Here is a 16027-nt window from a genome sequence, read left to right on the forward strand (position 1 = left end):
TGAGCTTGATGTGCTGCACGTTGTGAGCTTGAATATTGGATATTTTCACTATTTTCGAAACATTTTAAAGTATAAATAGGGCTTTCTTTATTTAGAGTAACCAATATTTTTCCCCCTGACCCCCCGCCAATTTAGTCATTATGCCAATTAGCCTTACTCAAACATTTCTGTGTTGCCACTGATGTTGACATTGCGCCTCCGTTGCACCACCCGAGGACCTAAAATAGGGCTTAAATGGATCTTATTAAACACTTAAACCCTATACTCCGTTGACCGGAGTCCCCCAGGGGTCTAGACTCGCCCCCTCCTTTTTTCCCCTCTACACCATCTCTTTGCCGAACAAAGCCGAACTTGCAGATCTGCTATTTTGGTCTGATGTTCACCCCAAGATAGGGACACTAGGGTTCATGTGGTTAAGACAACGTGTAAAGCGTATAGTTTATAGCTGATCTATGTATTGTTACATTGTCCTGAAGCAGTTTTTTTGTTATTTTATTTTTTATTATTTTACCTTTATTTATATGGGTGAAGTCCCACTGAGATACAAGATCTCTTTTTCGAGGGAGCCCTGTTGAGGCTAGCAGCAGTACAACAAGTTGCAACTTACACACCATAAACAAACATTTACATAAAGACTAAAACATTTTAAACAAGTTAAGAGTGCAAACAGAGTCATAAGGCAAGAGAAATAATAGCACACTTTAGTCAATAAAACCATCAGCTAGGGAAGCAGGCGGGCAGTCCGATGGAGTCTGCCATCATATCGGTCAGTGAACTAGTAAAAGACCTAAGCGTGATCAAGTCCTTAAGCTTCAGATCGATCTGCATCGGTTTTGTACATAAGTCCATTTAACTGAAGGCTACAACTACCCCAAAGATCCACTCTCTCACAACACCAGCCCAAACACCTCCAAGCCTCAGACGGCAGATTAACATGGGAAGCTCTGCATCAGCTCTGCAGTGCTATCAAATTTGGATATCGATTTTTGCTATTTTACAGGCTTGCTGCTTGTGGACATGTCAATGTGAAAGGTCTTAAAGACTCAACGGTTGAGTAGGCAATCCACCCCTTCTACATCCCAACCTAGTTGACAACACCCCCAAAGCCAGACATCTTGATGCCAGGCATTAAGGCATCAACTTTAATCAAATAAGAACACGTAACGGGGCGGCAGTGGCTCAGGGGTAGAGTAGCCGGGTAGAGTGAACTGGAAACCGCAAGGTTCACAGTTCGATTGAGCTATTGAGCTCTCACATAAAAAAAAGTGTGGAATAACAATATAAAGCACATTACTGTGCTTGCATTAGCGAGCCCCACAATTAACCATACATAGGCTATCAATCATACCAGCAGTTATTAATAGAAAATACAACACCAGTAATTTCATGACTGATAACTTTAGATATCCCACCACTGGACAGTTTCCCTGATTTAACCAGTTCTGCATATTTGCATTAACGACATACAGGTGCATGCTACGCGCCATTTACAGTATTAATGAATTAAACAAGAACATATCGTGTAGTTTTTTGTTCAAAGTTTACAAAGGATTTTCATGTTTTTATATAGAGAAAAATCTATTTTGAAATAATGTAATAGTTATTTATTTTTTGTAATTGTAACACTAGCACCACCATTACACTATTCGTGTCACGCAGCCCCTACAGTAGATGCAGCTTGTGCACTCCAGGGGGGTGCACCATTTTGGGAATCCCTGCACTAAAACAAATGAGTTTTTAACGTGCCTAGATTTTCAATCCAACTTTGCTGGCATGCTGCGTTCATTAATAGCCGGGTGTTTCTGTTTCGTGAGATACGCGCGGAAAACCCTTCAGCCATGCCATAAAAACAAATTAGTACTCAGTAAAAAAAACTTTTAAACACTTCTACTGAATACCAGAATGCCACTCAACCTGTATGCTTACACGCACACACGCACAGGTTTGTATTGCTATACTTGTGAGGACCTCAGCATTTTAGGACAGCATTGAAAACAGCTGAAAATAGCCAGATCTACAAGCTGTAGATCTGATATTCTGTGACATCGCCACACAACTGTAAAGTGTGAAATAGGCCCAACCCTTAAACCTAACCTCTAAATGTCTAATCCTAACCCCAACCTGAATCTGTTCTTAAAAGTAAACCTAACTCTAGAAATATTTTTTTTACTATAAAACAAAAAAACTTCTTGTGAGGACCAGGAAAAGTGTCCTCACAATGTCTATTTCTCTAATTCTACTATACTTGTGGGGACATTTTGTCCTCACTAGTATAATACCAAAGTACACAGACGCACGCACGCACGCGCGCGCGCACACACACACACACACACACACACACACGGACACACACAGGCGCACAACCCAGGGTGACTGGTATTCCTGGCATGCATTCAATAAAGTCATTCCCATGTAGCAGATGTCTGCAGTGACAGCTATGTAACATAGCACCCTACAGTATGTGGACAAAGTATCATTTTACAGGTGGTGGCGGCCAACCTTTCTGATTGGTCAAAGAGGCATTCTAACCAGGCTGTTGCTTCCCACATTCCATACCATCAGCTCTTGTGGTAAATGGTGATAACTTTAGCTAACAAAAAACAAAAAAACAAAACGAAGAATCAGATTATATTTTGTTGAATATAGTATCCAGATATTCTGCGGGGCAATCTTTACCCCCGGATTGTTTACAGTGCTTCTGTGCTCCAGACTGTATGACGGAGGCATTTGAAAATTGTGGGCGGCAACAGTCTGGCTCGCAAGTCTATCATCCACCCCTGGCCAAAGTCTAAATGCTTTGCTCCACTAGAGACTGAGGACAATCTTCCAGCTTTCGTTGCTAAAACTGGGTTGAAAACAGTGGTGGAAAACCACTAAAATGTTTGAAAATAGCAGATCTACAAGCTCACAACGCGTCGCGATGCGACGCGTTGTGAGCTTGTAGATCGGCTATTTTCAAATAGCCTATGTATAAAACAGAGCTAAAGTGGTTAATGTATGTTTTATAATGTAATAATTTATATCTGCAGAGTAATTAGTAACTAAAGATTTCAAATAATTGTAGTGGAGTAAAAGTACAATATTTGCCTCTGAGATGTAGTGGAGTAGAAGTAAAAGTATAGACAATTGGAAATACTCCAGTAAAGTAAAAGTACCTCAAAATTGTACCTAAGTACAGTACTTGAGTAAATGTACTTAGTTACTTTACAGCACTGCCAAAATCTTTATAGGTCCTTGCCCAGCCCCCCCCCCCCAAGTCACTAGTTGTGCGCCAGTGTCACTCACAGGAAACAGCAGATCTACAAGCTCGAGATATCTTGTAAACCCGTGTCTAATGCTCTGTTGATTGCCCTCGCTGGCATGATGAAAGACCACCCACCATTTCTTTACAAATCACCACCGCTGCGAGAAAGCATATTTGCATCATATTGCCAGCTATCTGCAAAACAACCACCGTCAAAACAAGGACTCCACTCTGCAGGGCTCTAGAGGGAACAGCTAGTGAGCCAAACACACTCGACAGGTGGAAGCAGACATGAACTCATTATACAGGGAGCATGGAGGAAGCACTGTTTATAGGGTTCAGTCGTGAAGGAAATAATAATACTGTAGTCCAGGGGTCTTCAACTAGGGGCTCCGGGACCCCTAGGGGGTCCTCAGAGTTACTGCCGCCAAATCTTTGTGTGACTTTTTTTTAACCACTTCAACCCTAGAATCCCTATTATTCTGAGGGGAACATTAGCCGAAAATAGCAGATCTACAAGCTCACAACGCCTCGCCCTGCGCGGCGTTCGGCAAAGAGGTTATGTGTAGAGCGAAAAGGAGCAGATCAAGTACAGAGCCAACGGTGAAGTTTACTAAGTATTGAGGGTTTCAGTGGTTAAATGTCTGAAATAAACAAAAAATCACACCCAGTGTGAAGTGGGCGGTGTGTGGTCATCACAACATGACTCACTTTAAAAAAAGGATAAATGACTTTTTTTAAAGGCCATACTGCTATTCATAGGGCTGCACATGTGTCATGTGTTTCGCTAGCCAATCACAGTCCTGAATTTGCAAAGTCAGCCAATCACATTACAGTTAGTGGTGATGACACTAGCTGTAATGTGATTGGCTGACTTTGCAAAAGTATCGATTTGCATTAACAATGGAAGGGTTAGGGGGTATACAAATCTTTTGGTCGGTGTCCAAAACTCACTTATAGGGGGCGGCTACACCGCCCCAAAAACATTAATTCACACAACACTGATAGTCTATGAAGCTATATGAAATCTATGAAAAGGTTTAATCTGCAACACAATTTTATACAATAGTGGGGGTCCCTGCTTCATCTCTCTCTCTCAGCTAGGGGGTCTTTGGCCTGAAAACGTTGAAGACCCCTGCTGTTGTCTGTCTGTCTGTCTGTCTGTCTGTCTGTCTGTCTGTCTGTCTGTCTGTAGGTCTGTCCTCAGATGTATGCACCCGAGGGTGCAGACAAGGCCAAAACAACGCTGAAACACATTAGCAGAGCCCCTGAGAGAAAGCCACCTCTAGGTTTATCTTGTTTTGTTTAGTTTATGAACTCATTGCGAGAGGAATTCTTTTGGGGAATGAGATGTGAATCACCATTATGACACTTAAAGAAAACAGCAAAATACCTTTTATTTAAGGCTTTTTTTCTTTTACGTACGTGATCTCATAGAGCTGGGCAAGTATAGACTGAGCTACCCAGACACCCGCACGTAGGGTAATCGATGGATGGATATTTTCCCTTTCTTTCTTATATCAACGAATGGCTTTTTCAAATAATCTACTACATAGATTAGTCTGATTAATCTCTTAACCTTGTATTATACTTTGTTACAATGGCGGCGATCATTCTGGTTGGGATGTTGTCCTCATCAGGTCAAGGATGGACCTGATAATTAAGTCCTCATCCCCAGACACTGGTCCTCTTTGTTTTAGGCTTACAGAGAAAAGAGAAGGAAGGAAGAAGAAAGATGAAGTGAGAGGAGAGCGTGGTGTATTTTTAGGCTCCTGTTCCCACGTTGTGAGAGAGAGAGAAAGATGAGGCTTCTTTCTTCTGTGTAATCCTTCTCTAGTTGGTGATTTGTTGTGACAAATATCACGGATGACGTCACGATTCTCCTTTCGAGACTGTAGTACTTAGACAGGATAAGTAAGTGGCAATCTTTCATTGCCCTTTAGAATGTTATGTTTTCAGTTGAAATGTGCGTGCAGAGAAGTTTCCACTTCCTGTGCTTATGTTATTATTCATTCTTATTATGGTGTGGCGATCTAGAACAGTGTTTGTCCTTATGTATGTATCCATGTATGCATGTATGCTCCCCATTTGGATGCTATCAATGCATTGAATGGAACATTATCACGTTTTATCAGACCATTGAATGGGCGAAGTAGGCGACATACTGACCTACCCGCAATTTATCAGACAATTCATTGGGTGTTATCAGGACATACTGACCTACCGACGGAGATGACATAACCCATTAAGACCTGGTATCTGTGTTATTTTTAGATAGACATATTTTACACTTTTGGCTATTCAAAAATAGCAGATATACAAGCTCATAGCGCGGCACCGAGTGAGGGACCACCGAGCGAGGTAAAGCGAGCGAGTTGCCGTCCCTAACGTTGCGACGTTCGCTTGAGTCTACTCAGCGCCGTTCGAGTTATGTACCGATAGGCACAGAATGGTAAATCATGTTGTGGGGACTGCTCTGCCTCGGAGTAGGCCAGTATCTTCTGATCACGCCCAATGAATGGTCTGATAAATCGCGGGTAGATCAGTATGTTGCCTACTCGCCCATTCAATGGTCTGATAAAACGTGATAATGTCCCATTCAATGCATTGATAGCATTCGAAGCCGGTGATGTATGTATGTGTATGCACGTATAGCAGCCCAATAGTGTCTCCATGATGAAAAAAACAGGTGCCTGCGCAATGGTAATCACACAGATGAATGAAATCATATTTATTCATAAGGGTTTGTTGTGGGCATATGAATTTGCGCTGCACGTTTTTGTTTACATATTTATTTATTTTCCATTTGTTTGTTATTTATATCTGCATTGGGATCACGGTTTCCTTTTCATAAGGTCTTTAATGTGAGAATATGAGAACATGAGAACAATACAGACGAGATGAATGAGAGACCTACACTACGTCTTGCGTAAGGAGTGTTGAGTATAAGTGGGGAGAGAGAGAGAGAGAGAGAGAGAGAGAGAGATAGTACTACTGTATGTATCTCTGCCCACCAGGTTGCTGCTAGAAATAGACGGCCACCCACCGACTTTGCATCAACTTCCATGTGGGAGGCAACAGTCGCTTCCGCCCACACACACACACACACACACACACACACACACACACACACACACACACACACACACATACACACCAACCTGAGCGCTTCAGGATCTATACCCCCCGCTGGTCAGTCAGATGCTCACATAGCATCTTACCCATAATCCTTTGCAAACAACTCCCCCGAGTAATTATCCTTCTGAACGCACGCACGCACAATGCATCTCCACTAGTGGTGGAAAAAGTACTCTCATTTTTTGCTTAAGTAAAAGTATCGATATTGCAAAGTGAAAATACTCCGTTACAAGTAAAAGTCCGGAATTCAAAATTTGCTCGAGTAAAAGTACAAAAGTATTGGTATCAAAATGTACTTAAAGTACCAAAAGTTTAAAGTACTCTTTATGCAGAATGTCCCATTTCACAAATGTTTTCAAATGTATAAAATGTATGTATAAAAAACAAAAAAATAGCAGATCTACAAGCTCACAATTGTGGGCTTGTAGATCGGCTAATTTCAAATGGCCGAAATGTTTATAGGACTGAAGTGGTTAATGTGCGTTTTGCAATAATGATCAAAATCTACAAAGTAATTAAAGTTTTCAAATAATTCTAGTAGAGTAAAAGTACAATATTTGCCTCTGAGGTGTAGTGGAGTAGATGCAAAAGTACTGAAAATTGGAAATACTCCAGTAAAGTAAAAATACCTCAAAATTGTACTTGAGTAGCCTGGCCTCAGCCCCTGATATCGCTAGCCTCGCATTCAGGGTCTGGTGACGCTATAGAAGGCGGGGTTTTCTCGGTTGAAAATCTAACTGGCGGCCCGGCCCGATCGGGATAATCCAGTATGAATCAATCGCACTTTGGCCACGCCCCCATCTTAGAAAACGGCTGCACTGAGAGGGCTTTCAGACTGAATGATGGAGTGAAACGAAATGAAAATTCAGGCCGAGTGTCAGCCTAGTACTTGAGTAAATGTACTTAGTTACTTTACACCAGTGGTTCTCAAACTTTTTCATGTCAAGGACCCCCTAATTGACACTTATTACCCCTGCGGACCTCCATTTGAAAAGATAAGCCAGGGACCCCAATAAGAGAAGGTTTTTACGGCTCTCTAGCAGTGATTCACAACCATTTTAATTTCAAGGACCCCCAGTTTGACATGCATTAGGCTACGGACCCCCATTTAATGGCATTTATACCTCTGGGACCCCAATTCACATTGTAAAATCAATGTTAATTTAACTCTGAGAGAAATGGAACCAAATGGAACCAAATGGACCCTAATGGGTCCATTTGGTTCCATTTGTACACTCTCTGAGTTACAGACCCATAAGGGTCCATTTGGTTCCTGTCCATTATTTAGCTGCGGACCCCCTGGAACCCCCTCAAGTACCCCTGGGGATCCCCGGACCCCACTTTGAGAACCAATGCTTTACACCACTGATGTCCAGAGTGCTACAGTGACTACAGTGTCACACAAAAGTAGTAAATGTGACGCATTACTTTGACAACAACGATATACTCACGTACGACAAATGGAGAGAACAGCCAATATCTATCTGGGGTCGGGTGATGCAAATCATCCATTAAGAAGTGGGGCTTGGCAAACAGTGCAGCATGTGTGAGTGCGGCGAGATATGAGCAGACTGCCGAACGTATCATTACCACATGCCCCCATACCAGTGGTTCTCAAACTTTTTCATGTCAAGGAACCCCCAAAATTATATGTATTTGGCTGAGGACCCCCATCTCAAAAAATATTTTGTGCCAGAGATTTTTCAAAAATAGCAGATCTGCTATTTTTGAATAGCCAAAGTATAACATTTGATTAAAGTGGTTAAACTGACTATAAAGTGGTTAAACTGAAGACCCCCACCTCAAAAAAAAAATTGTGCCAGAGATTTTTCAAAAATAGCAGATCTGCTATTTTTGAATAGCCAAAGTATAACATTTGATTAAAGTGGTTAAAATGATTGTGGCGCTATATTAACACTTTTTGCTGGGGACCCCCTGGTACCCCCACAATGACCGCTACAGGTCCCCGGACCCCACTTTGAGAACCAATGCCCTATACAGACCACCCTCAGAAGCCGTAGAGACCAGAACCGGTGATCTGACAGAACACGAAAGAAGAAGAAGAGGCGATCTAACAAGCTTGCATGCGTGTGAGCTTGTAGATCGTCTATTCTCGCTATTTTGGGAGAAAGAAAAATGAAAACATTGAAATGTCTGATTACCAACGTTCTTGCGTGTGCAACTGAAAAAAAAAAGAAGACATTTCTTTTTTTGCTTAAAATGTTTTGTTTTGAGTGAACTACAGGTGTTCTGGTAAGATAACAACCAGACACGGTTACAGGCTAGGCTAGGCACTGACATCCTGAGGCATTCCATCCATTGAACAGAGCTTCTTCTGGGGGTCTGCTGTGTGATTTGTGGCCTCATGTGTCTGTCAGACACCCCCCCCCCCCCTCCCCCTCCCCTCCCCCGCCGTGTAGCAGAGAGATACTAGATTAGAGAGGAGAGAAGAGAAGGGAATCTCTGTTCCGGCGTAGACCAATGGAACTAACGTAGTGTGCTTTCTTATTTATCTGTATCGCAAAGAAAACTATTTTTTTCCCCATGGTTTTAAAGAAAACAAAAGACCATGATTATTTAATTTTTCATTCAATTATAATTAATTCAAAGTTATTATTATAGTTAGTATTAATATTGTCATTAAAATTGTAGTGTTTTGCCTATTATTTGGGGGCCACTTGCAATATCCTCACAGCCTCAACCACAGGTTGGGAATCGCTGTTGTTGAGGGGCTGTATTTTATTTTATATTTCGGTTAACCCATTAAGACCTGAGGCGATTTTTGAAAAAAATGTTTGTTTTTTTTCAAGATTTTTCAAAAATAGCAGATCTACAAGCTCATAGCGCGGCACTCGGTGCCGCGCTATGAGCTTGTAGATCTGCTATTTTTTAATAGCCAAAGAAATCTAAAGTGACACAGATGCGTTCCAGGTTTTAATGGGTGAAGTATACACAAATTACTGGGATGGTCAGAAACTTGAGCTTGTTCCGGTCGCAGCGATGCACAGTGTTGATTGATTGATTGATTGATTGATTTATTGAATACTTTATTAGCAGTTTGCAAAGAAAAGCACAGGAAAGTACAGTTCAATATAAGGTCTGCTAAGAGGATTTTAAACCCAAGAAAGCCTATGGTGTGTTTCCATTGGGGTCCTTTGTTTGTACTCAATTCATCGAAACATTCAATGACAAATATACACTATTATGCAAAACCTCATATAAACAGTTATTCAGCTTTGACTTTTACAGTTTCGAATTTGCAGCCACCTGTAAGTGCTCTTTGAGCAGTTTTGAAGGAGAGTAGGGATTTACACTCCTTTATGACTGCTGGTAGGGCGTTACATATTTTTGTGGCACAGCAGTATGATGAATGAATTTAACCCCTTGTTTGAGACAAATCTGGGTTGAACGTGATGAGGGGAGCTCCCTCTGGTGTTGTAACTGTGACTTGTAGATGTAAGGCCAAGAAGTAGCCCTACCAGTTTGTTTTGGGATGTGACCTCGTTGTCACTTGTTTTTAAATCCCTGCATTTTGGCCTGAAGAAGTCATGCTTAATTACTGTATCCAACTTTGGATACATCAGATGACAGTTTTGGTCCAAATGAAAATTCATGAATACAATGAAATATTCATCTTGTGGGGATTTCTCAGCCGAGGCGGCCAGCCAAAGGCGGTCATGGTTGTTAAGGCGGTTTGTCTCGTCGTCTACAGTATATCAAGGCCCTGTCTAGAATGCACTGCGGGGAAAACCCTGACTGCAGCTTGGCTGTCTCTCCACTACGATTTGTAGGGTCAAGATTAGCCCATGTGCAGAACATAGCTTTTTCATGCTCGCTGAATAGAAGGACACTCCACTTTGTATGGGTGTGGGTGCATGCGTGCGTATGTGTTAAATGGGTCACGCACAAGTTCACACAGACTATCGTTGCTGTCGGGCAGAAACCTAGTATCTCCACATTTAAAAACTGGAAAGGCATAAAAAATAGCCAATCTACAAGCTCACAACTGTTGTGTGCTTGTGGATCTACTATTTTTGCTTTTTGTGTGTGAAAGCGAAAGTGGTTAAGTGTGTCTATGGGTTTTTATAAATATTGAAAAGTATCAACAAGAGCTTGTGACTAAACAATAACTATTGGATACATATTTTTTTTATAGGGTTTTGGTTTCCACACATCAGTGACGTTCGCTGGTGGAGCAAAATGTTGACAGTGCTTTTTCCCCTTTTATTTCCTTTTCCTTTACCGGGCCCCCTCCTCACTTCCTGGCTTCCACAGGCAATGACTTGTTTCTGGTGGCGGTCCATGAACTGGGCCATGCCCTGGGCCTGGAGCACTCCAATGACCCTACGGCCATCATGGCTCCATTCTACCAGTACATGGACACAGAGAACTTCAAGCTGCCTCTGGACGACCTGATGGGCATCCAGAACATTTATGGTGAGGCCTCTTATCTCTGCTCTCCCAGAGTGCTACTCTCTTGTCCCCCAGGGTTTGATTTGCTGGAGGGGATGGAGGAGGAGTCCATGCCTCTGCCAATGGTGGGAAAAGTACTAATTTTTTTTTTGCTTAAGTAAAAGTATCAATACTGCAATGTAGAAATACTCTGTTACAACTAAAAGTCCGGTAATCAAAAATTGACTTGAGGTACAAAAGTATTGGCATTAAAATATTCTTAACTGAAAGTAAAAGTACTCATTTTGCAGAATGTCCCATTTCACAACCATTCTCACAACGCCTCGCTTTGCGACCCGTTGTGAGCTTGTAGATAGGCTATTTTCAAATAGCCTAAGGGCTGAAGTGGTTATTGCATTTTTTGTAATAAAAATCAAAATCTACAAAGTAACTAGTAACTAAAGTAGTGTAGTAAAAGCACAATATTTGCCTCTGAGATGTGGCGGAGTAGAAGTGAAAGTACTGAAAATTGGAAATTTAACTTTTTCAAAATTGTACTTAAGTACAGTAGGCCTACTTGAGTAAATGTACTTAGTTACTTTACACCACAGCCCTCTGTTTTTCATATCCCTCCTCTCTGGTCATTATTTTTTTTTGGGCCGGTGGGAATAATGATTTACCCCTGTTTCTGGTCTGGACTGAATTAAATATGTGTTGCAATGTCTTATTATTTTCCCAGGGCCCCCGGACAAGGTGCTCCAGCCCACCAAGCCTTTGCCGACGGCACCCTCACCCCGCTCCCACCCCCCCTCGGACCCTCGCAAGCCAGACAGACAGACTCGACCCCCGAGGCTGCCCCCGGGCAACAAACCGACCAATCCCAACGCCAAACCCAACATCTGCGACGGAGGCTTCAACACCTTAGCCATACTGAGGCGAGAGATGTTCGTCTTTAAGGTAAGCAGTAGGCCCTGTGGTACTGTATGCCGCTTCATTTTTTTAACACATTCAATCCGGGAAACATCTCTGTCATTTTAGATTTCTTTGGCTATTCAAAAATAGCAGATCTACAAGTTCATAGAGCGGCACTCTGTGCCGCGCTATGAACTTTTGAAAAATCGTGGAAATGTGTGCAAATCATAACATTTTTAACTCAAATCTTTGCTTCTGGGGTATTTTGAAATGGGGTACCGCGGCCAAGTACATATCATTTTGGGTGGTCCTTGACATGAAAAAGAGAACCATTGATATTATAGCAACATAAGTTTAAAAAAAAAACTGTTAGGATTTAGAAGACATTTGTAGAATTCCCAGAAGCAAAGATTTGAGTTACAAATGTTCACTTTAAAAAATATTTATATTCAAAGATTTGCACACATTTTCACGATTTTTCAAAAATAGCAGATCTACAAGCTCATAGCGCGGCACTCGTGCCACGCTATGAGCTTGTGTATCTGCTATTTTTGAATAGTCAAAAAAGTATTAATTATTATTAAAAAAGAATGCTAAAAGGATAACGCAAAAAGCCCTGAGAGCTTGTTTCCATTGTGGTCCTATGCATTCAATTCATCAAGACATACAAACACATATACGGTAATACTATACAATAAATCATCAATACATTTTGGTTGCATAATAGTAGAGTGAATTCATCCCCATGTTTGTGCCAAATCTGGGGGGAATGCGATCATTGGAGCTCCCTCTGGCGTTGTGCCCGTGGGCGTTTTTTCACTCTATTGAAGTAGTGAGAAACGCCCAGTGTCTACTAGTATGACTGCCTTGGATGTTATCCCCATGGAGAAATGCAAGTGTTGTAGCAGCATAAGAATATAATCGTCTTTATTGTCACATCACAGGTTTACAGGTGTAAAACAGTGGGTGAAATTAGTTTTTGTGCAGGCTCCATCGTTTTTGATTGTTTCCAGAAAAGAGAAAGAGAAAGAAGAGAGAGAAGACATATATCTAATATCTATGCAGCGATATTAGTCTGGAATCTCTGTGGTCCCTCACAACTTCGGAGGGAGAGAAGTCCAGTCTGGAACCAGGCTATTGTCAATGAAAATGGACATTTAAAGGGAAAAAAGTACAAACTTTGGCAGGCTACTAGTCCTACATACTTACACCTAGAAACCCCATTCAAACTTTAAAATGTTCATCTTACTGTGAACATGTTTGCCTGAAAACGAATCTTTGAAATGTTTCATAGTTTTAGAAATATACTCCTTTAAAGGTTTTGGCACCTCAAGAAACACTTTCACCTAGAAACTCCATTCACACTTTTTATAATTCATCTTACTGTGGACACAAATGCTTGAACCTTTTACTTTGAAATGTTTTGTAGTTTTTGAGATATTTAACTTTTAAAATGTACATCTGAAAACCACCAAGGACATCTTTCCAACTTTTACGTGGCGCTTTTACCTTTATCTAATCTTTCAATGAAGACCACGCAAGTGAACTGCATAAGTAAGAACCACTGTGGTGCAGTGGTTTAGATACAGGGCTTGTAACCAGAGGGTTCCCGGTTCAAATCCAACTAGGACATTTATCCAACTTTTACCTGACTCTTGCACCTATCTAATCTTTCACTGAAGAGCGTGCAAGAGACCAGAGAAGCAGTGGTTAAGATACAGGCCTTGCAACCAGAAGGTTCCCTGTTCAAATCCAACCAGGACAATTTACACATAGCATACCCATCCAAACATTTATGTACATGAGAATTTGAAATAAGGTGCATGAGCATAGCAGTTGGTATCTATTCCTAGACATTAGTGCAAGAAGTGGACAGGTACATGTAAGAGAATAGAGTCATTATAGCCGAAAAGCTCAGTTCCAAGCAGCCTAATTGAGCTACTGAGGAAGCAAAGTTTTATGATCATTTAACCCATTGAGACCTGGAACTTGTCATATTTTGATTTGAGCTAAAAAAAAAGCATTATTTTACACTTTGGGCTATTCAAAAATAGCAGATATACAAGCTCATAGCGCGGCACCGAGTGCCGCGCTACGAGCTTGTAGATCTGCTATTTTTGAAAAATCTTTCAATATATATATTTTTAAAGCGAACATTTTTAACTCAAATCTTTGCTTCTGGGGGTCCCTGGAACAAAATATTTTGATGGGTCCTTGACATGAAAAAGATTGAGATTTAGGAGACATGTAGAATCGGCTACCGTCTCAATGGGTTTTAAACAAAGGAACATTGGACAACGCAGTCCAGCAACTGTTGGACAGGAAAGAGGAAAGCGGTTTTGATCCCCCAGTCAAAGAGAGAAGAAGGTCCATTCATCTACTCTGTCTTCATGCTCTGCTCTCAGTGGATAAGCAACAAGGCCTTGGCAGCTCACAGCCAGGAACAGAGGAAAACACAACGCTCTCCAGGGTTCTCTACATCGGGGAGGACGGCTGTGTTACTTGTGTACTGTCTTTGTAACTGTACAGTCAATTGTTGTGGGGGGTATAAATTGTTGTAAACATTTTTATCCCTTTATAATTACTTTGTGCATGTCATTGTAGGCAAAAATGTAAATAGACGCAAGGTTAGCAGCAGCTAATGAGAGTGGCAGCTCCTCTTGGTCAAATCTTCAGTTTGTTTTGCGTTGCTTAGGCATCTAAAATAATATTCAGCAGAGGGGTTGCAGCCCCGCCAGCCCAATAGTTCCGGTGCTGTACAACATTGCTAAAAATTAAACATGGCCATACCAGGGTGCAACACCACTTTTCACTACTGACTGGTCACGCACGTGCGTCACAAACGATGGTAAATGCCCTTTTGAATTACTTTGCTTGTTAACCGTTTCTTTTTTAGCAATTCATAGAAGAAGGAATATCAGCATAATGGAGAAAACCAAGCTCTCCTCATCATTTTGTCAGAGGAAACCTACACTGTGACTGTTTCCCCTGAAGTCAGTGGAAACAACAACAATACAGCTAGAACTGGATCTAGTTCCTGTTAGCATTGGGGCTGGTTCTCCTTTATTTTTGTGCAATCAATAAGGGCTGTGGCGGTGTTACGGACACACCTCTGTTATCATAATTATAAATCTAAACATGTTTTTTAGGGAATATTGGGTTCTTTAATCTAGTGGTTCTTGTGATGTCAAGGCCTCCCCAATTGAATATGTATTTGGCTGCGGACCTCCATCTGAAAACATTTTCATTTCATACAAGATCTGTGTTAAAATACTTCAAAACATAACATTTTTCAACTTTGAGAAGATAAGACAAATGGACCCTCCATTTGTACACTCTTAGACTTAAATTAACACTGAGAAGTTTACAGTGTAGATTGGAGTCCCGAAGATAAAAAAATATTTCCATTGTACACTCTCAGACCTGTAAGGGTCTATTTGGACCCCCGGACCAGACATTGAGAAACAGTATCATTAATTACGTATTGCTTCAGTAGGGAGAAGAAAACAGTCTCGGAAACTCACATCTTAAACTGGATATAGTGGGTGCACAGCAAGTGAATGTGCACGCTGGGCCAGTAGAAACACAGTTGTTGTTGTTTCTTTCTATACAGCATATAATAATCGTCGCTGTCGGTTCGACACCTTGTACAGTATGTCCATAACCGTTCCTCTTCAGGAAATGGTAAAAAAAAATACCCTGTGTTCCAATGGATGTAGTTATTGTTTAACTCTTATTATTACCTTTTCATTTATCAAATATTTATAAAACCATCAGCCATACTTTCACTTTCTATTATTATTATTATTTTTGGAAATAGCTACAAGCTCACAATGCATTGCATTGTGACACGTTGTGAGCTTGTAGATGGCCTATTTTTGGCATTAGTTTGATAACTTCTGCTCTTCACTGTTCTAATCCTCTCCAAAACTTCAAAGCATGTGCAAGTGAAAACCGCTTTTTAAAAGCCACAAAAGTTGTCACACATTGTCCCCACCAAATCTACAAGCTTGCAGCGTCTCCTGATGGGACTCGTTGTGAGCTTGTAGCTCTGATGTTTATTGGACCTTTTTTTGCCTATAATGACTGGGTTTTGTGCAATGTTGCGCTTTCGCACAACATTATTCATTAATACAATACTGTAATAATACATGCACTATAATCAATTCCGCTGTAAGAGAGTTCATAGTATTTTAAGCTTGTTCGCCAGAGAACGCTATCAACCTATTTTCCCTCTTGAAAATGTTCAGGTGTAATGTTCCGCTGACACTAGGCTAGGCTTTTCATTATTCTAGACACTCCTGTAATGACACAGTACCAGCTGGAATGTTCTTCTACTCG

General features: G+C 41.1%; 1 protein-coding gene across 1 annotated transcript in view; it reads left to right on the forward strand.

Moving 5' to 3' along the window:
* Positions 1 to 16027, forward strand: part of LOC311039302 (matrix metalloproteinase-16-like) — a 103344-nt gene that overhangs the window by 71655 nt on the left and 15662 nt on the right. Inside the window, exons 5-6 of the mRNA XM_084049079.1 lie at positions 10658 to 10819; positions 11514 to 11731. Coding sequence (XP_083905205.1) covers positions 10658 to 10819; positions 11514 to 11731 — 380 coding nt within the window. The remainder of the gene's footprint in view (positions 1 to 10657; positions 10820 to 11513; positions 11732 to 16027) is intronic.

Source organism: Gymnoscopelus microlampas (assembly GCF_963454915.1).
Source record: "Gymnoscopelus microlampas genome assembly, chromosome: 22".
In the NCBI taxonomy this organism is placed as follows: domain Eukaryota; kingdom Metazoa; phylum Chordata; class Actinopteri; order Myctophiformes; family Myctophidae; genus Gymnoscopelus; species Gymnoscopelus microlampas.